The sequence below is a fragment of the Podarcis cretensis genome (assembly GCF_951804945.1).
Source record: "Podarcis cretensis genome assembly, chromosome: 2".
In the NCBI taxonomy this organism is placed as follows: domain Eukaryota; kingdom Metazoa; phylum Chordata; class Lepidosauria; order Squamata; family Lacertidae; genus Podarcis; species Podarcis cretensis.
The window spans coordinates 50,213,924-50,235,757 of NC_137171.1; the positions used below are offsets into that span (position 1 = coordinate 50,213,924).

At 39.6% G+C, this 21,834-nt stretch overlaps 1 protein-coding gene and 1 long non-coding RNA gene across 12 annotated transcripts in view; one reads left to right on the forward strand and one right to left on the reverse strand.

The window, feature by feature from the left end:
- Positions 1-5,821, reverse strand: part of LOC307209635 — a 57,841-nt gene extending 52,020 nt beyond the window's left edge. Inside the window, exon 1 of the long non-coding RNA XR_013835671.1 lies at positions 4,119-5,821. This is a non-coding gene — a long non-coding RNA (uncharacterized lncRNA). The remainder of the gene's footprint in view (positions 1-4,118) is intronic.
- KCNIP1 (potassium voltage-gated channel interacting protein 1) overlaps positions 1-21,834 on the forward strand; it is a 575,203-nt gene that overhangs the window by 542,111 nt on the left and 11,258 nt on the right. For 7 of the 11 annotated variants that reach the window (XM_079964903.1, XM_079964902.1, XM_079964899.1 and 4 more), the window contains one exon: positions 17,472-17,596. In XM_079964903.1, coding sequence (XP_079821029.1) covers positions 17,472-17,596 — 125 coding nt within the window. Of the gene's footprint in view, positions 1-5,837; positions 5,871-8,102; positions 8,133-16,591; positions 17,000-17,471; positions 17,597-21,834 lie in introns of those variants that run through there. The other 4 variants (XM_079964898.1, XM_079964900.1, XM_079964894.1 and 1 more) reach the window with 3 other exon arrangements.

Here is a 21,834-nt window from a genome sequence, read left to right on the forward strand (position 1 = left end):
TCTAGTATTGTGCAGCTACCGTTCAGGGAGTAGCATAGGGAGTAAATGCTTGCTAATGCATTTTGCATTCTTGGTACTTCCCCCAGGATTGCACTATGGGGTTAACTCCAGATAAGCTGCGCCAACAAATTGCTCTGCATTACCAAACTGGTCAGAGGTGGTATGGGGTTATTCTTCAGGCAGTGCAAAATTAGAGAAGTTATATTCAGTGAGAGAGGCAAGCATGAGACATTATAACAATCCCTTGCTTTTATACAGGTGGATAATTCTCATATTTCTGGGGTTAAGTGGAAAAAGCAATTTCAATAGAACAGGAAATCCCTCATGCACGACTTATATCTCTTCATTTATATTTGCTTTAGTCACTGTGTGTACTGCATTGCAATCCTGACTTTTAAAAAGGATCATATCACCCACCCAGGCCATAAAAGAAATGTATTAGCTAACAGGGCCGCTGAATTACTGGATTTATTCAGGCTCTTTGTTGGGCTGTCTGAGTAATAAGAGAGTGTTGTTAACCTCTGAGAGTTCAATCTATAGGTACACTTTTAAGGGCCAAAGTTAGTTTAGCATTGTATGCTGAATTATGATTTCTGATCTCATTCACAGCAACATAAACACTGTACATCTGTTCAATAGAATATAAAAGATACAGAATTGATAGGGTAGTTTCTCCTAAATTCCAAGCTTTTGACTTGCAATATGGGAACCAGACTAGATATGTATGAGGCACATGTCCAATCCCCTGATATTTTGATATTTTATTTTAAGCTACTTTGACAATATGTTTGAAAGGTAGTATAAAATATTATTAAATTGAAACGCAGTCACAGGAGGATGCCAATTACAGCACAGGACTGCTTAATCGTTTCCCCTCCTATGTGCATAGTTCCTGGGTGAAGGGGAAGTACAGTGGTGCCTCGCAAGACGAAATTAATCCGTTCCGTGAGGCTCTTCGTATAGCGGTTTTTTCGTCTTGCGAAGCAAGCCCATTGACAGCTTAGCGGATTAGCGCTATTAGCGGTTTAGCGGCTTTTAGCGATCAGCTGTTAAGTGGCTTATCAGCGGATCAGCTGATAAGCGGCTTAGCGGCTTAGGAAAAGGGGGGGAAAGGGGGGGAAACCGCAGGAACTCGCAATACATTTTCGTCTTGCGAAGCAAGCCCATAGGGAAATTCGTTTTGCGAAGCGCCTCCAAAACGGAAAACCCTTTCGTCTAGCGGGTTTTCCGTCATGTGAGGCGTTCGTCTTGCAGGGCACCACTGTACTTAAAGAGGGGACTTCCTGTAGAGCTGAAGGAGAAGAGGGAGGAGTGTGGTTCTGGAGGCCAATAATACATGCAAAACATGTTCAACTGCGGAAACATTTGTTAACTAAATAGGCTTTTTGTTTCATTTTTGCTTTAGTGATTGGTACACCCCCAACTTACCACTTTGTCATTTTCTTTCAGTATGTGAAATGTAAAGAGTTACTTCCTTAGATTCAGAGGCATAGCCAAGTTCATATTATCACTGGCAGCCCCTAAAAAATGAGGATTTATTAGTGCCACAAATTATACTGTTGTGACTCCACTAGGAAAATTCAAGCATATTTAAATGGAGGGGGAAAGCAGAGTAATTGAGATTTTAATTCATTCAAGATAGACCAAAAAGATATAGAACAGAAGGATCTGAAACAGCTCTTTTATGCACAGCCACCTTTCTCCTGCAAGAGAGCAGAGGACACAGATGCTCATTTTGCGGGATTGGATGGCAGAAACTCTCTGGCAGAATGAAAATGTGCATCTTACAAAAAGTGGCCATGAAGAATAGAAGAGAAAAATATCTCTTATAAAATACAAGGGAGTGTGTCAGAATACTAAATTACCAGCAAACCAATTTCTCTATTTGCTTCCTTCAAAGGAAGGTTCATGTAAAATAACCAGAGCAACTATGGTAGATACCTGACAATTAGGGCAAATGCAAATGAGGTCAAGACACTTCTAGTCCACATATAGACACACACAAACATACATGTGAGCTGAATGTTAAAGAAACAACATCTAATGCAAATTGGAATGCCTATGTACTATCAGTGCATGGGTGATTAATGGGCTCATCCACACATCCGTTTGCCTCCCTGCTTTTCTCCAGGAAAACCCATAGTTTATTGCTGAATCAGACCATTGTTATTTGTTCTGCTTCAGTGGTAAAGAGTGAGTTTCCCAGGGGAAACCTATGGGGCAAACACAAAAGCACTCAGACCTGTGTTTTCTAGGCAGAGGATGGGCAGAAGTGTGGGCAAGCCCAAGGTCAAGGCTGGGAAGTAGGAGAAGCAGTGAGCTGAATTTCTGCTCGTTGCCACTGTTTGAGCTCAATGAACCAATAGGTCTTCCATTGTAGGAACTGTGGACTTCCACTAGTTGCTAACTTTGCCAAGTATTTATAGATATATAGATATACCATATTTTTTGCTCTATAACACGCACCTGACCATAACACACACATTGTTTTTAGAGGAGGAAAACAAGGGGAAAAAATTCTGAATGAAACAGTGGATGTATCATTTTTGTGCCTCATGCTGTGGCCACAGACATGTGATCTGATGGTAAGTTTGGGGTAGCCCAATGCAAAATGCTGAGAATCCCTGTGGATCTGTGCTTTGTAACCACGTTTTTGCACCATTGTGGCCCCAGGCAACAGTGGGTGCGTGATTTTTTTGGTGCAGGCTGTAGCCATGGACATGCTATGTGATCTGATGGTGAATTTGGGGTGACCCAATGCAAAGATCCTGAGGATCCATGTGGATCCATGCTTTGTAACCATGTTTCTGATTTAGGGAATCATGTTTGAACAGGCCTGTCACATGAAGCAATCAAGGACCAATTGGACCAGTACTCCAAAAGCAAAAGCCAAAAGGACCAATTGGACCAGTACTCCAAAAGCAAAAGCCTCTTCTTCCAGACCCCTTTCTGAGAAAGGAAGAGGCCTGTCATCCCATCCAGATTAACCTTTGTCCCTCATTTTCATACCGCCATATATATTGTTTTGCCTCTTGGATTTGGAACTTCTGGACGGCTGAAGAAGAGATTTATTATTACACTTCTTCCATTGGGGATTCTTTCCCCTTCACTGAATGAATCGTCAATGAGGGATCACAATTTAGGTTTTATGCATTAGTATATGTGGGTTTCATAATTTGTAAGGTATTTTTAACCTTCTGAAACCTCTTGGTGTCAGTTTTGATGAAGAGTGGTGTAAAATTGCCAATTTTCAGTCTTGCTGAAACCTGAAGTAGGGCTTCATTGTCTGATCTTAAGCTTTGGGGAAATCCATATGCATGGAGTCTTTCCCTGAAATAATCCATGTTGAGTTTTATAGGTTCGAGCCACCTTGGGTTAAGGAAAACTGGTAACCTATGCAACTTTATACCACAGGTGTAAAATGACTAGGCTAATTCTCACACATTGGGCAGATGCATTCTTCACCAGTCTAAGTTTCTGAATTATATTCAAGCAGAACACATTACAGTAGGCCAATTCACACATTGTAGCTTCCACAGAGATAATTGAGACCATGATAAAGTATCTAGTTTCCAGCAGGGATTCCTTAGCAGATCTTAGTTCTAATGTTTTACATGAACTCTAGCAATAAGACCTAACTCAAATTAATCTCTGAGCTGAACACTGAACTATGCTAGGGGGTTCTGAATTCCCTCTAACAATCAGTACCTATTCTTACGAATGACCTGAAAACAAAGAAACAAACATTTTTAAAAGCATATCCCTAACCATTTCCAATATATTGTACCTCTCACTGTGAATTGTTTTTCAAAATATTTCCTGACTGTTTCTAGCCTACAGGGAGCTAGAGAAAAATCCCTACTTGGTATTGGTACCAAAATGAGATGAGGGAGGCAGAGATTTGTGAAGAAGTTTATAATAGTCACAAACCTATTTCTGTAAAAACCCACACTAATAAGATTTCTGTATTTCCCCTTTGGAACCTTCATTGTGGTGTTTTTTATTCATACTCCTAGCTAACTTTTCCTATTAAAGGCAAAGTAACTTGACTGACAACATTAGAATTCTGTGTATCTGTTTTGTTTCCAAAAACTCCAAATGTCATTTGGGCTTTTTACCTTAAACTTACTGTAGTATTTCTCTCTCTTTTTGTTTTAGTCTTTGTCCTTATAATCTGCAAAAACAGCAGCTGCAAAAACAACAACAAACTAGGAAATGCACATGTTAAGTAGAATGTCACTCACTGTGTGCGTTATCAGCAGGAATTCAGAATGTAATCTGTTTTATACAGTGTGTTAATACAGCAGATCACATTTTTATTTACCTATTTGTCAAAAAGCATAAGAAATGAGCTGCAGCATGAATGTAGTTATAGTTCAATTAAGCTAGAATTAATCTGATTTTCTCTTTGTTACATGTGTGTGTTTGTGAGTGTGTGCTGGAGGAAACAGAAATAATACTGCAGTACTATCATCCAATTCATGCTTCTCACATTCTTAAAATGGAATTCACACGAGCAATATATGTAGGATTTTGCAAACTGCAGTTAACGGTGCTGGTGCAAAGTGACCTTGCAAATAGCACAGCAGACAGTTAAGAATACAAGTTTTCTTCACACATCCCCTAACTTTTGACTACACTTGGAGTTTCTTCCACCCTGGGTTAAGACAGAATTTGTTCTTTGTGGTTGATTAAATTGTGTATGCCCCTACTGAGAGTGTTAATAGAATTTTTGTCCAATTCCAAGGGGGCTGTAAATTGCAACACATTCATGCGACACCACAGGTTGCACTCGGACAAATGATGTATATAAGCAATCCACGGGAGACTTATTTAGTGGCTTTCAAGGGATGGGGAAAAACTGGTTGTTGTGGTCTGGAGAATGTGATGAAAGTGGAAACTGAGAAGGTGCTTCATATGTTAAGGGTCTCACCTAACATAAAGTGAAAGCGAGCAAAGCAATGGCAATGAAGTTGGATCTCCACAGAAGTGGACCTCTGTTCCATGAATGCAAGAATGAAAAGGGGTTGGCTCTTAGTATATTGTGAAAGTTGCTGCTAATTCATTGTATTTTTCCCATGGGAGTTGACTGCAATCTAATTTACAGGATTTTGAAATGAGACATGGAATGTTGGGTGTGAATTAACTCCAAAGGGGGGGTGGTCTTATCTTTTCTACTTAATTACTAATAATTCTATTCCCCCCCCAAAAAAAAATCTGCATTGCACTGAGCTATTGCTATAAAAATGTAATTATTCTGATGACTTTGGTTAGTAAAGCTGAAATCTACCTGGGGTTGCTTCCTTTGCATAAATCACTCTTCCTTCCTATAGCTGCTTAAAAGTGCTGACCAGAAAACAGAAGATTAAAGCTTTCTATTCTTGAAAAGGGGAACCTTTCCAGTTTCTTTAACAGATGTTTCAAATTGCACAACACGTATCTTATGTCTCCAAAAGATTTTTATTAGCACAGTGTCTGGGATCACCGTTCCTCAAAACTCTTCTGCTCTGTCCTCTTTCTTTGTGAGCTTTCCTGCTGATTGCATGGTTGCATGACTAAAAGCATGCTGCCTTCCTGTTTATGTACTGTCATTCATCATCATATGGTTTCATATGAGGGAGAGGGACGCCTTGCATTTGATACTACCATCTGGGGAAGACGGCAGGGCCATGCAATGAGAAATGTCACACATCCAATGAACAAGAATCAAACATATCATATAGAAAATAGGGTCCTCTTCACATCAAGAATAGATCCCATCCAGCTTTACATTGAAACGAAAAGAAAAAAGTGTATGTAGTCTTTTTTTGTTAAATTGTTTTCTTACTTTTTCCTAGACTTCGCCCGGTGGTATTACCTGTCTCAGAGAGGTAAAATTTAAATCAATTTGACTAACTTTCAAAAGAAAAAGTTTCCCCCATTATGAATTTAACAGTGATATAAATCGTTATTGCTGCTTTCCAACCTCTAAGGTTTTGTTTAAACCTGGGAAAAGTAGGCCAGTACTTTGAGGTGACAGCTGCTGACCTCTGGCATTCTACCATGCTCAGCATTTAATACAAAGTGAACTCTTTTGATGTGTTCGTTGCCACAGAATATATTGTGTGATTCTACCTGTGGTAAACTGTTTCAAAATGCTGGAACAAAGACAAGCAGCTAGAGATACGGGGTAAATCAATTCAGGTCTCCCGCCATTTTCCTCTACCCCATTATTAAAGCTTAGTCACAGTTTGTGAGATTTCTTAGCATATCATTAGGAAGCACAGCTTAAGAGAACATTTGCAACCACTAAACAAGCTGTATAGTAAATACTCAAAATGTGACCTTATTTCTCAAATGTGCCCTTGGTATCTGTACGCAACCATCCAAAAGAGATTATTGCCCTCTTCAGATGTTCCAGCAGCTGTCTACAATACTAATGTATTGAAGCTCAGCCCTTCATCCCATAACCCTCTGTGAATTGAAAAGTGACCTTATGAAGAGGGGACCCTGCTTAAACTTGTGTAGGTTCCCTCTGTGATGAGGAACTCTGGAAAATCAAGATTTTACAAGCTAATAAGAAAGCCGCTTTCTAATGAATTTTACCTGTTATATTAGACCTTTCTCCTCTAGTGATAAATCTGCCGTCCATGCAGTTCATGGCAGTTTTACAACTAATGGTGGTCATTTCAAGAACATTCTTTTACATAATTGCTTTTACATGATGAAAAGAAATTTATCATACAGGCAATGTAAAATTCATTTATCCTCACAATTGCTAAGCACCCTGCATTCCTGTACAATCTAGGGATGAGCTGAAAAATTTATAGGTAATACAATTGAGCAAGGAATCTAAATGCGCCCCATGAAAAAAAAAATTGTTTTTGATAAACCAGAATTTCCCCTAAATAGTTTGCGGAAAATGGTTTCTAATGAATGTGGTAAATCTAGAGAGGGCTTAGTTCACCAAGTCTTAATTAAGTGGGCACAAATGAGGTTCCCAATAATGGCATGTAAGTAATGCTTGCGTTGAAGGAGAAGCAGAGTATACTGATGCTACTGGCAGGAGCCAGCATTATCTGAGATGGTGTTGCATAATCATGAAGACTATTTACATGGCACATCATTGCTGTGAGTCCTGGAAGACCTGTTCCCCTGCCCTCTTGGCATGGGAGGGCAGGGCCCGCCAGAGACCATCTTGGCTGTCAGTCCTGGAAGACCAACATCCTGCTTTGAAGGCCTTTTCCACCTGGGCTGGGAGGGTAGGGCCCTGACTGACCCAGCTACAAAAAGCTGAGGGTGCTGATCAGACTCTTGGGCTAGGGTGGGAGTTGTTTATTTTATTATTTTATTTTATTTTATTTTATTTTATTTTATTTTATTTTATTTTATTTTATTTTATTTTATTTTATTTTATTTTATTTTATTATTTTATTTTATTTATTTATTTTTTAAATTTATATACTCCCCTTCATCCAAAGATCTCAGAGTGGTTGTTGCTCTTGTTTTTATCTTTCATTTAGATCTTGTTATTTATGTCGAAATTGTTCAGTTTGTGTCCTTTTAAATGTTTTATTTATTTTTATGACTACTTTTGTTATGTTGTAGCTATGTAATTTTTTCATATTGTAAACAGCCTTGAACCTGGTTTGAATTGTGGAAAGGCAGCATACAAGTAATATAATGAATGTATGCATTATTAAAAGTTGAGGGGCAGTCCATTAAGAACTTGTAACTGATCTACCATAATCTACCCAATTGCCTTGTCTGTAAGTGAAATATTCAAAACCAGCCTAGAATTCCTGGAAAACATGGGCCAATGAAGGCTTATTTTTAAAACAGATCTCACCATGCCCTTCTTTAGGAAACATTAGCTACAGAGGTTATCAAATCAACCATTCGTCTCCTACTAATATAATTTTGTTTTCAGCAAAGTCAGTTAAGATTTGAAAAAAATATATTTTAAAAAACCCACATTAGGTACATATATTTACCCCGTGGTCCACTTAAATTCAGTAAATTGAGCCTATCATCTGGGTCGGAATACTGATCTTTTTAACTGCCAATCCTGATTCTTTATATATATTACTGCTCCTTTTGTTTTTCTCTCTCTCCACATGCAGCATATACTATCCCAAGGAATCTGTTTTTAAGTAAGCTTTCATAATCTTTCTATATATGTGTTTCTTGGAAACAAACAACATCAGTTTTGTCTTTTTTAATTTAGAAAAGACTTTTTTTCCATTTTACAACATCATCGATCCCCCAAACATTAATAGGAAAAATATTTATTTTATTTACAATGAGAAAAAAGTCCAGTAAATAGTAACAAAAACAAAGTTTACTGGCAACCCAACTTGGAAGCCTTATTGCATTCAACTGAGTTTCCTATATTTTATAAATTATTATGAGATTTTTTTCTTGGGATTTGTTTCTTCTATCATTTCTATTACCGGAGTCGCCTCTTCCACATTCCAGACAACCACCCATTATTTGTCCATTTGAACATTAAGACTAAAAGGGTACCATATTGGATGTCTCTTTCTCTCAAATATATGGTCAATCATTTTAAATCTCTTCTCTTTTACAATATGTACAAACTCACATCTGTCAAAACCTCAATATTAAGTTTTTCAATTTTTAATTCTTTTCTTGGCCTCGGTTTCTTAAAAATAGCATATTTAACTCAGAAGCTAATATATTTTACAAAAGTGTCGCAATCAAGTTTATTCCATTATGCATAACATGAAATAATTTTGTATGCCTACTCAATGATCATTTCACACATTTGGTCTAATTCTAAGATATCTTTAAATGATAGCCAACCAGATTGTCACCTTCAATTTATTCTGGAAGACCTCTCAGCTTTAATTGTCTCAATTCTGAAACTAATTGTTCAACCTTTATTGGAACTTATTGACCTCTTGTTTGTATAAACTGTGTTCAGTAGTAATTTCTCTTCTTTCTACAACACAATTACTTCCTTTATTTTCTTACCCATTTGCTCTTGCATCCGCACTTGGCTATGCATATCTTGATTTTTTTTATCATAAAAACCATTCCTGACAATTCATTAATCTGTCCCATAAATTTTTGATCTCTCTCTTGAAGCAATTGCTTTAAGTTATCCTTTTCTTGCTCTAGTTTTCCTATATTGCTCTAGTTTCTGAACTCGTAAGTAAGTCCTTTCCTGCTCTTTCTTCATATTTGTATAATTCATTGGAAAATTCCCTTTTCTTCTGCTGTTAACTACATGATTTTGTCTTTTCCTCTATCTGACTTTCTTGTTTTCGTTCCCTATCATAAAAAAAAATCACAGATTTCCCCTTTGATTTCCTTCTTTCCATCCCATTCTTTCCACTTCTTTAGCTCATTCTATATCATCCTATCTTAAGGAAATTCTTAATCTAATCAACAAGTATTTTAATTAATTTTAAAAGTCCATTCAAATATTTTCATTACTATAATCAGCAATAATTTCTTTAAAGAAAAGATAAAACAATATTTATTAGTTCTTATATCTCTTAAATAATCAATATTGTTTTGATCAGATATCCCAAGAACAGCAAATTTATATAGAAGGATTCCAACCAATATTATTGTTTCTATCATTAGTTTACAATTATATCAGTTCATTAGTTTATACAAAAAGAGGGAATAGAAGAAAATTGGGCAGGGGTGGTGAAGAGAAAGAAAAGGAAAATGTTTTATAGAAGCCACGGCTGTGCAACTAAATAGTGTTAGGTAACAAGATTCTTAAGAGAGGCTAATTCCCTAAAGAAGACAGGTAATATTGTTGCTATTAACTGTTACTGAGGATCCAAACTGTTCCATTCAAGTTCCTAAGATTGATAGATTACACACAGAGAGACACAAAAAAGGCAAATATTTCAAGGAATATGAAACAGGCTAGTAAATTACCAGCTAATGTATGAGTAAACATGAGGGCTTTTATGCTAACTGATTCAGGGAGATACTATATCAGTACATAAGTATCCAAGAGATTATACTTTTTATTCTATTTCCCACACAACTTATTCAAGCGGAGATATGATTCCAATCACTCGTAATACAAAGATATGTAACACAACAGTAGGACAAGTACCCATGCAGATTATAAATGTTAGTGATAAATATAGGTAAGGATAATATTATTTACCTATCTGCTGTAATAATTAGATGTGCCAGAAAGAGCTCATCAAACAGAAGATATTTCTACAGGTACTGATTGAGATAATAGTAAAACATTCATTAGAGGCCGGTGTGTGTGTGTGTGTGTGTGTGTGTGTGTGTGTGTGAAGTACAGGAACAGAATAGGAAAGATTACTGAAGCAGATTGATAATTTGGAAACAGAATTGCGAAGAAAATGAACTGTAGACTGATTGTATGGGCTCTGCTTTTATATTATATGGAAATACAAATATTATCTGTTGGTTTGGGGATTAATGGGGTTAATTTGTTAATCACTGCACCAGAAAACAAAATGGGTGGTGGTAGATTTCATTGAGGATAGAAAGCCTCTATCTTCTTGGGGGGGGGGGGTGTTGGTATATTTTGGAGGTCATGTATCCAGAAGCTGTTTTCTGAGTGTAGCTGGTGTTCAGAGATCAGATCATGGCATGATCTCAGGGGCAAACAAGAGTTTGTACAGTAGGGAGAGAGGTGGCAAGAAAGCCATACTGGGATTGTGCAGAGAATAGCCATGGGTAATCAGGGAAGGTTTTACCCCAGAAGTTATAAAGGATTTCCATTATACATTTGCTCCAATCAGAAGCTGCTTACATGCTAGCAACCTCTCCTTGTTATTCTTATATGCTAAGAATCTTTATTTTGTCTTTCAGTAAATGTTTTTTGTCTTGATTCCTTTAAACTGTGTTGACTTCATTTAGAATTCACCCGTGTCTTCAGCCAAAGCCCATGCTACTTTGAGGTGCTTTTGGGAAGCCACAAGGAAAGTTTTAGGGTGACTGGGTATCTTTTAAAATCCTATCAGTTTGGACAAGGCCATGATGCAGATAGGTTCAAGAACCTTGCCCACATCTTCAGGCTACAATAAGTGAAAAGCAACCAAGCAACTGCAATACAAGGTCTCATAGCACAGCCCTGAAGACAACCTGGGGTGTAAGTCAATGGAAATGAGAGCAATTTTATTCACAAAGTGTTCTGCAAACATGTTACAATGGGCCATTGAGTATTCTGCTCTAAATGACCACAGCAGTAAGACGGAATGCTTTGCCACTATAGCCGCCATGCATCAGTCTCTAAAATAAACACAGACTGATGCTTATTTGGATTTGTCCAAAACTTGCCACTACTTATGTTATGACTATTGTACTTTTGCTGGTTTATTGCCTGGAGCTACCTTTTATACCATGGAGCAGTGCCGTCTATTTTCAGTTGGAGAGGACATCTCAGAGTTATATCACCCAGTCAAGCTACCACCCTGTTCCAAATATAAACTTAGACTTCAACAACATGAACAAAAATCCCAGCAGCAGTCTGAAAACCAAGTGGACTCATCAGCCACTGGGGACAAACATTTCAAATACTCCTACTGTGGACTGGAAGCTGCTGAAATTACATTTATATCCTCATTTACAAGATTTTTACAGGAATTATTACCAATGATGCCATTGTTGGTGAACCAAGTCATCATCAATTCATGATGCATTATCTCCTCTGCTCCCAAGCAAATTATATCAAAATTCAAATAAATTTGCAGATGAGAGTGCACATCACATGACAGTTCAGCAATGTGCTGGGAGTTGGGCAGTCCCGAAAACCTGAGCATCATTGGCAAGAGTGGCCTCAGTATGGATTTTGAAGTTATCTGAGACCAGTGTTTTGGATAATCTCAATACTGGATCAGAGACCACCTACAGGCCAGTGAGATTCTACCAGGAAACAAGGAGGGCACTATGAAAGCAAAATCCCCTAACCTAGAGTCCACCAAACAATGTGATTTGGTGTATGGGAAACCTGTGTAGCCAAGTGACTTCATTCACCCTGTTGCCCATCAGTTTTTCCACTAATGCTGTGCCAGGAAACTGGTCAGACATAACTGGGTCACATCCAATCAACCTCATCCGGCTAGATCTTCCTAATTGATAGAGAGTAACATGCAATATTACAACATTGAACCAGGTTACCATAAACCATTATAGAGTGATTGTGTGCATTTTAATCCAAGATTAAATATTGAATCAATAAAAACAAAAAATAAGCATTAAGCAGTAACACTTTTAAGAGATGATAGGTAGTTGATGAAACACACCCAACGTTACTTTGACTAGAGAGGGCCTGGGTCAGGAGATCTTTAATTGCTTTCACCCTGTTCTCCTTGCTGGACCAGTAGCTAATTAATCCCCTTAATCAACATAGGTCTCTCTCTGTCTTCCCACCACCTCAGATGCAACTACTGCCAAATCTACTAAGGTTACAAAGAGGACCTCCTTCAAAGAGAAGCCAACTTTCCACAATTCCTATTATGAGATAACACATAACTTTCAACCATTAGTAGCTCCTTCTCTCCAAAGCCAAGATCACCTTGCATTGCATCCCTAAGCAAAACTGCAGCTCTCAGTAGAGGAACAGCTGAGAATGAGCGTAGGGTAGGAATGAGAAACCGCCGTTTCAGCCATCATCACAACAGTTGAAGCTGGCAATATCCAAACTACAGGTTGGCTGAACACAGGAGAACTAGATGACTTTTGCTCTCCTCTCTTGTCTGTATTCCAATATGCCTGTGCCGGACCACATCAGTGAAATGAATTTCTTTTATTAGGAACTAGTTTTGAAGACTGATCTGGAAGTGGTAAGTAACTTCTTTACAGCAGCAAAGATTTGTAGTTCGAGTAGTTAGAAAAAGGCTGATACTTTCCCCTTTCATTGGTATTTCTAATTAAGGCACATTATTGTTATATCAAAATCACCATATTCCATTTAAAGAATTATAATGATGCAGATATAGTGGTAACTCTGGTTAGGAACACTTCTGGTTATGCACGCTTCAGGTTAAGAGCACCACTAACCTGGAAGTAGCTTCTCCTGGTTGCGGACTTTGCCCCGGGATGCGAGCAGAAATCACGTGCCAAAGGCCCCATTAGCGAAAGCGTACCTCAGGATAAGAACGGTTGCAGCCTAATAACGGACCACCGGAATGAATTAAGTTTGTTACTAGAGGTACCACTGTACTGATACCTGAATGGAGAAATGCATTTGTTGCAGTACTGAATGACAAGTTTCAACATTCTGTTTACCTGTTTCCCTCCACCCCACTACCCCGTAATATGAAGGCTATTGATTGTGGCTTGGATCTGGAGAACTGCTGGAAGAAGGAGGTTGCCAGTAGGTGGCTTTCCCACACACCCTTCTCCAGCAACTTTTCACCTCACCCCAAGACTCTTCCAAGGTTTGCAGAATCCATCGAAATGAGGTGGACACAGGGGGCTGAGGGAATTTTTGGCAATTACCCACCTCACTCATCAGGATCCCCCAACACTCAGGAGAGGGATTGGAGGGTTACCCAGGGGAGGAGAGAGTATGGAAAAGTCACCTTCTCCCCTCCCCTTATGCTGGTGCTTCTTTGGATGCAAGCCATAATGTTTTCTTACTCTGTTGTGTAATTTAAAAGGAAAGAGGCACCGACTGAATGGCTATGGTTTCATATGATAACTGCTTCAAGAGAAGGCCTGGATGCCCACAGAAGATGCTTTATTGCAAATTAGAATAGCTGGAAGTAACCAGATAAAATTATGTAGAGTCAATTAAGACTTGATTGGGTGCAGGAGGGATTAAAGGGCAGGGAAGCTAGTGTTAATGAAAGCCACTAAAGGGAACAAGAAAGGCTTTAATGGCTGTCTCAGGAGTGGACAAGCAAGTATTAAATGAGAGACACTTGAGAGTGTGAAATATCTGAACTACATACTTGTAAAAGATCTAAGTGCAATTAGAAGGAGTCAAAAGCTTTGATGGTTTTGCTGATGAGATACAGAAGGTGTGAACATGTTATAAGTGTGAATAAATCAGCAAATACAGCCGATGTTCAGGGTGGATATCTCCTAATGTATTTTCAGTAATAGCCCCTGCCATAATGTAATCCCAGCCTAAACATAAAAGTAGGGGTGCATTATTGTCACCAAAAATAAGATAACCATATAATGTCTCACATGTCTCTGTGCAAGCAGGGGGGCAACTAGGGAGTGGTAGGGTTGGCCTCCACCAAGGGTGCAGGGCCAAGGGTGCAGGCCCTGGCTCGGCAAACCCTCTCTAGAGAAAGCAGCACTGTCTCTACAGGCAAGTCACTGAGAATGCAGTCTATAATGAATGACAGTGACTCAAATGCCCGATGCATTGTGCTCAGGCCTAAAGCTGCAATGCCTGTGCTGATGAAGGACTATGAACTTATGGGCCATGCCGCATCTATACAGCCACACCTAGAATGAACTGGAAGAACATTACGGTTAGGTACCAACAACTGCTGCTGTGTGTTATGCCACCTACATGGCGTTATATATCCTGTAGCCTAAGTCACCAGCATTGCCTCTTGTGCACTACTTGTGTGACTCCTGTGAATTATAGGGCTGCATATATTGGAAAATGTGTTCTGAATATGGTAGCAGACTGAACATTGCACCCTCTTTTTCACTCCTCTTGGACTTCTGGCTCCATGCTTCATCTAGGAAATCAGAACTGACCTATGTACAGTTCCCTTCTACAGAATTTCAGCCAAAATCTAATTCCAATGAAATCAACAGGGAGAACAAAGCCATCAAACCTTTTTGTTTGTTTTATTTCATTGGTTTTGCTACTTTCTACTGGAAAAGTAAGCTTGTTAACATTTGGTAACCGGCAAACAGGTAACTTGTGGGTGGACTCCGACTAAGGGCTTATCCACATTTATGGGTGGAACAACTTCTGCACCAGCAACAGAACTTCCCCGTCATCTCATCTGCCAATGCACCATTTACACTACCCCCAAATCTGCTCCAAAGGGTTTGGATAGCACCCCAGAACATAGAACGGATTGGGGGGGTACAAGGGGAGGAGGAGGAGGGAAAGTTTTGCTGTGACTTAGTTGGATACAACTCATTGTGTCTTGTCGGAATTATGTTACTGTAACACACCCATCCCAACTGCAGGAGCAGTGTCTCCCAAACACATTAATGCATTCTGACCATTGTCAGTGCTGGTAAGACACTCATGAGCACAGCTCCAGTATATGGAGCAGAACAGCCACTGCACCCACTGTGTTTTGTTACAGACTCAAAGGGGAACATTCTGTTACATTCTACATGGGTGACGGAGGGCAGGAACCAAGGCATAAGTACTAGCACAGCACTCTAGTAGCCCTACTCTATCTTCCTTTCCTCCCTCTCACAACCAGCTATTGTCTATATAGGTTCAGGGAAAATGTGTTCCCACTGATGACTATTGTTCATTATACTTTATGAGGTCCATCTGCCTCAATCTCTGCAGGTTAATTATCCACATAGGGTAAATCCAACCTCCTGACTGGTAGCAGTAACCAGGATGTTTGTTGCTGTTCCTCTTTGGGGTCATAACCTACTTTTCCAGGCAGGTTCCTGCGCCCTTGACAACCGAACAGCCATACTGCTAGACAAGAGGTGATGATGTTCCTAACTTTGAGTTGGAGTCACGAGGGGCATTTCACCTGTCGAACATTTTTGCTAACTGTTGAGCCACTCCCTAAGGCTGGATTGACTACCTGTAAACCCCACATCTGTGTCTCTCCCCTTCTGGAATTTCCTGCATCCAGACACAGTTAAATAAAGGCAATGGGTTTTTGATATGTGTTGTTTCTTTGCCGCTAAAGAATCGTAGGGAGGGAATCTCTTCTGCCCCCAGACAACATGATATGATTTTGTTTCAGGACAGGACAAAGGGAAATGGGCAGGGAATTTGATAGGGGCTTATTGGGGACTTGGGACAAATGGTCATTTTTCAGCAATGATTTGTCAGTTTTAAAGAATGGCTTGCTCTTTGCCTGTTGCATTTGTTTCCCTCCATTTTCACCCAGAACGGAAAGGAATCCTCTAAATTTGTTTGGCTCACTTTCTTCTAATGGCACAGCAGGCTATGTCAAAACCCCCAGGGGCGCACATGCAATTTTTCCCTGTCTTATTCCTTCCCTCTTCTTCTTAGCCAATAGTTCTAGTGGGACACTATTAAATATGAAAATGCTAGGAGAGCAAATGGGATGATTAAAAACAACTGTTCTAGCTCTGAGGAATACCTACAAACCAATTTACCTTGGCAGCAAGAAGAACTGCTGTAGCTGGCAAGACAAGCAGGGTTAAGTAATTCTGTGTGTGTGCACGTGCGTGGGAGAGAGGGAGATCTGGGGTTTAACAATGAAAATAGGCTTGGAGAATTAAACGTGCATGGTCAAAGCAAGGGTCAAGAACCTGTGCCCCACTCAGATGTTGCTGGATTACATCATCCATGATTATTGATTATCAACCCAAGCCAGGTTATTAACTGGCTGGAGTTGATGGAAACAAACTCACTGAGCCGGCAGAGGATGCAAGGTCAGAATCACCATTCAAAACTACACACACACACACACACACAAACACACACATTTAGTAATATACGCAAGTACAATGACCACTGGTCATTATAATAAATAAAAAGTTGGCAAATAGTGCTTGGAAGGCAGACTTTTCGGTATAGCAGTGTTCTTGTGTTTCATGTACCGTTCACATCAGTGAAAATATATTTTGCACAGCGTACACTTCCCCACTCCATTACTTCCTTGCTGCTTCTGTAAGCTGAAAAATATGTATGTACTTTAGACAGGAATTCTGGTGAATCTCCACTGATCTTCCGATGACATCATGTTGGCTGTGTCTTCAACCCTTTAAATTCTTTTGTTGCACAACAAAAGAAAAAGAGTAATTTCCATTCCTGCTCGGTGTAGGCATTGTTCACCCTGATCCTAAACATATTACTTAGAAGCAAGTTGCATCAGTTTCAGTGGTATATACTGCCATGAAGGTATGCTTGGGATCACAGCTTTTGTCTACTATGTTTAAGCATGTCTGGTTTCATGTTACACCTATTGCACTCTGTGATATCACGATTGTTCTAAAATATTACTGCATGCTGTGGAATATTTTCAACTCTGTGTATTGAGGGAAACTATTTTGTCGACAAATTGGAAGCATCCTAAGGTATTATAAAATATCTTTAATGTGTTGGATTGTAACTACCGGGTACTTAAGGTTTTTAACTTTTCAGTATAGTAATAAGTTGTAAAAATACAGGTGAACCTTAAAGAGAAATATGAGGTATGGCTTCTGTCAGTTTTGATTTCATTTCTGATGAAACTGGATGAATACAACACTATATTTTATTATTAGTATTTCATATTATTTTCAAGATTAATTAGTATTACATTTAACTCCTTCCATCACTTATTGAAATCCAAGAGTAGTGCCTGAAATAAAGCTTTCTGTCTTTGTTTTAGATAAAGTTGAAGATGAATTGGAAATGACCACAGTATGTTACCGGCCAGAAGGACTAGAACAACTTGAGGCACAAACCAATTTCACAAAGAAGGAACTTCAAGTGCTTTACAGAGGATTCAAAAACGTAAGAATGCGAAAGCACTGATAGTGAAATGATCAGCACTTGAGAATATATACTGGTATATTTTTTGTCCTGGTTACAGGAATACTGCATACACATTAATGTGCTTTAGAGCAGGAGGAATAATTTTCTAATGTTTTTCATGACATTATTATTACAGTGGTACCTCGGGTTAAGAACTTAATTCGTTCTGGAGGTCTGTTCTTAACCTGAAACTGTTCTTAACCTGAAATACCACTTTGGCTAATGGGGCCTCCCGCTGCTGCTGCTGCGCCGCCGCTGCACGATTTCTGTTCTCATCCTGAAACAAAGTTCTTAACCTAAGGTAATATTTCTGGGCTAGCAGAGTCTGTAACCTGAAGCGTATGTAACCTGAAGCACCACTGTATTATTATTATTATTATTATTATTATTATTATTATGTTTAGGGAAGCTTTTAATGTTTAATAGACTATTGTATTTTTAATATTCTGTTGGAAGCCACCCAGAGTGGCTGGGGAAACCCAGCCAGATGGGCGGGGTATAAATAATAAATTATTATTAATATTATTATAATACCACCCTTTATCCAAGAATCACAGCACATATTCTATACAGATTGCTTAGGTCTATGCCCAACCTTTAAAAGTGCTAAGAGTTTTGCTATACGGGTTGTGGGTTTGCAGCAGCCAGCCAGAAAACCACCTCTTCCAAGCTCCTATTTGTATTGGGTGCAGAAGTAATAGCAGTTTGGGGGCAGAGGCAATTTTCACTGGGACCAGAGAGGAAAGGATTAAACCTCTATCCTCTTGGACCCGTGCTTTCTAGGCAGGGGACAAACAAGTGAAGTGTGAATGAGCCCTAATACATTCTCAGAGGAAATAAAACAATGGACTTAAGGTAATTAAGCCCATTATTTTCACTGGATCTATTCTGAGTATGACTTGTCCTGGCTTGCCCTTCCAAGGAAGGCACACGCCTAATAGTTAACTCTTTAACAACAAAATAAGCACTTACAGCAGCTCTCACAGTGCTCCGGATACACACATGCTTCTAGCTTCTAGGCAGTTATCCACAGGTCTGGGCCCTACAGAGCAATTGCAGCAACAGTGGGACCATGAGCTTATACAGCAAATCCCTGATTTACATACAATCTCGCATGCATGCACGGCACCAAATATGGAAGTTTTTTTTTTTAATGTCACTAAAAGGGCAGAACAGGTACAGGACAGAACACTTTCTGTGGGCTCACACAGACATGCACAGAAGCCTGGACTGCAACCCCTGTGCAAACAGAGAATTGCTTGTATACCCTCCTCTGACGGATTGCATGCATGCAATCTAGGACTTCTCCTGCATGGAAGTCGTTGCTGCTCTTCTCTCATCAAGTTCCTCCTGGTTCTAGGAAACAGTGGGGCAGGGGATGGCAGGGATTCACCAGTCCCCCTCACCTGATCAGCCTCTTCCTCCACCTGCAGCCCCCCTGTTCATCCCTGAAAGCTCTACCCCTTCTTCTCCCTGTCCTGGCTCCTGCTTCATGGGTGGCACTGGACCCCATAAATCCCTGTCGCCCTCTCCAGCCCCCTTGCCTCCAACACACACTCATCAGAGCCCTGCCAGTCTCGGACATTGCTATCTAATCACATACCTGCCTTAGCACAGAACTATTGAGAACTGAACTGTCGGAAATGAATTAATATAACCAGAGACTGAAAACAAAAGACCAGCTCTTTTATATACCACTTTTATTTGATGAGAAGTAGATTGAGTTGGGGTCATCATGTGACTGATTTACACATCCAGATCCTGATTTTTCTTACAGTAAGGATTTGTTTTGCCATGCTTCATTTTCCAAAGCTTTCCAGTGGCAAGGTAGATCCAGATCTTAATACATGGTAAACCAATAACATACCCACTCCCACCAAAGTAGTAATTCAAATAATATAAAGCTCAAATTTGTTACCAAAATGATTTGATTGCTGGAGCAAAAATGGGCACTGATAAAATCGGTATTTTTTTGAGAATACATTTCTCTCTAGTTTTTATGTCGCATACAGTGCCTCTTCTCTTTGTGTCTTGCTGCAAAATTAACAATCTGATTGAAAGGGTCATGTACTGCAGGAATTATTACTGGGCCTGTTATCTTTTATAGGTCAACAGCATTCATATATGAAAAGATCAGAGTACATTAATAGATATCTCTTTGAGAGATGGAAGTCCCTTTAAAATGCTCTATCGTGTGCCTTTCCACTATTGAATTGCTGAATTGAATTCAGGGCCATGGGACTTAAATGATACATGCACTGTGCAATGCCTCTAAGTTTGGATAAACTAAATCAGTCATCTGACATGGGGCTGGAGGGACACAAAGTATAGAAGCAAAGGAAAACCTAAAACCCTATACTTCCTTTAATTAAAAAGAAAGATCAGAAAAACTTTACAGTATCTGCCATTTATTCAACACTCAATACCCTCCTAGCCATAAAGCTTAGTGACTGACCTCTTGTCTCACAAACTACTGTTGTGAATAAAAAACGAGAAGGTGATGAGGCATCATGTATGCCCCCTTGAGCTCCTTGGAAATAAGGTGGGATATATATATGGCAAAGTAAAATAAGCAAATCAAGACATGTGTAGGTGGTGCTTCAAGCAGCTCACGGTCATAGTTTTGGCTGGAAAGGAAAGGGAGAGAAAATTGTAATAAGATGTGAAGGGGTAGATATATACCTAGTTTGACTTTTTATCATGTAGCAGAACGCTGCTAAAAAAAATTGGTGTGCACTTTAATGGAGATCTGCAGATAAGCCAAGAAAGCCATGCAGTGTAATTGTGCTTTGTTTCGTTTTAAAATTCATGGTCTGTGTGGGACCAGCCAAGGGCCACATAGTCAAAAACAGTTCATTCAAGGAAAACACTGATTGCTGAGGCCAGAGAACAGGCTCCACTCCAAAAATCGAAATTGGTGAAAGAGAGAATAAGCACATTAAGAGGAGAGTATGCAAGTCTTTCATTTTTTTATTCTCTTGCAATACAGTTTCTTGATAAAGGGTTACACACAGGGTTATCAGCATCTGGGACAGGGTGTCAAACAAATAATGACTAAGACAAAACAAACCCTTGGTCTGGGTTTTCAAAAAATGCCAATATATAGTTTTAAAAAAACTAACACTTGTGAGCAAATAACAAACCATAGCTTTTGGTCATGGTTGGTAGCAAATAAAGCATAATTATGTTCTAGGCAGGGCTCACACATAGTGCTAAACTAAAGTTAATAAATCTTAGTTTATTGTTGTTGTTGTTTAGTCGTTTAGTCGTGTCCGACTCTTCGTGACCCCATGGACCAGAGCACGCCAGGCACTTCTGTCTTCCACTGCCTCCCGCAGTTTAGCCAAACTCACGCTGGTAGCCTCAAGAGCACCATCCAACCATCTCGTCCTCTGTCGTCCCCTTCTCCTTGTGCCCTCCATCTTTCCCAACATCAGGGTCTTTTCCAGGGAGTCTTCTCATGAGGTGGCCAAAGTATTGGAGCCTCAGCTTCACGATCTGTCCTTCCAGTGAGCACTCAGGGCTGATTCCTTCAGAATGGAGAGGTTTGGTCTTCTTGCAGTCCATGGGACTCTCAAGAGTCTCCTCCAGCACCATAATTCAAAAGCATCAATTCTTCGGCGATCAGCCTTCTTTATGGTCCAGCTCTCACTTCCATACATAACTACTGGGAAAACCATGGCTTTTACTATACGGACCTTTGTTGGCAAGTGACCCTTCATGGATCACTGCCTTGCCATGGCGAAGGGGCTTGAATAACTCAGAGAAGCTATGAACTATGCCGAGCAGGGCACCCAAGATGAACAGGTCATAGTGGAGAGTTTGGACCAAACGTGATCCACCTGGAGGAGGAACCGGCAAGCCACTCCAGTATCCCTGCCAAGAAAACTCCATGGACAAAGACAACCTTAGTTTAATAAACCATAATTTTACATTGTGTGCGAACCAGGCCACTTCTTCCTCCACACTTCTCATGCGATCCCTTGTACAAAGTGCATGAACAACAAAGAATGGCAATTTCCAAGTAAATACTACTGCATTTGAAGCAGGCATAGGTAAGAGTGAATTGGTAAGAGGAACTGGCTTCAAGTTGTTGAGTCCATTGAAATAAATGGGAGGTATCCAGTGGCCATTAGTTATTTCACAATAAAAGGCAAAATAAAGAGGGGCATGTTTTCATTATAAGCTTTGATATCCCAATTCTGTGAATGTTTAAA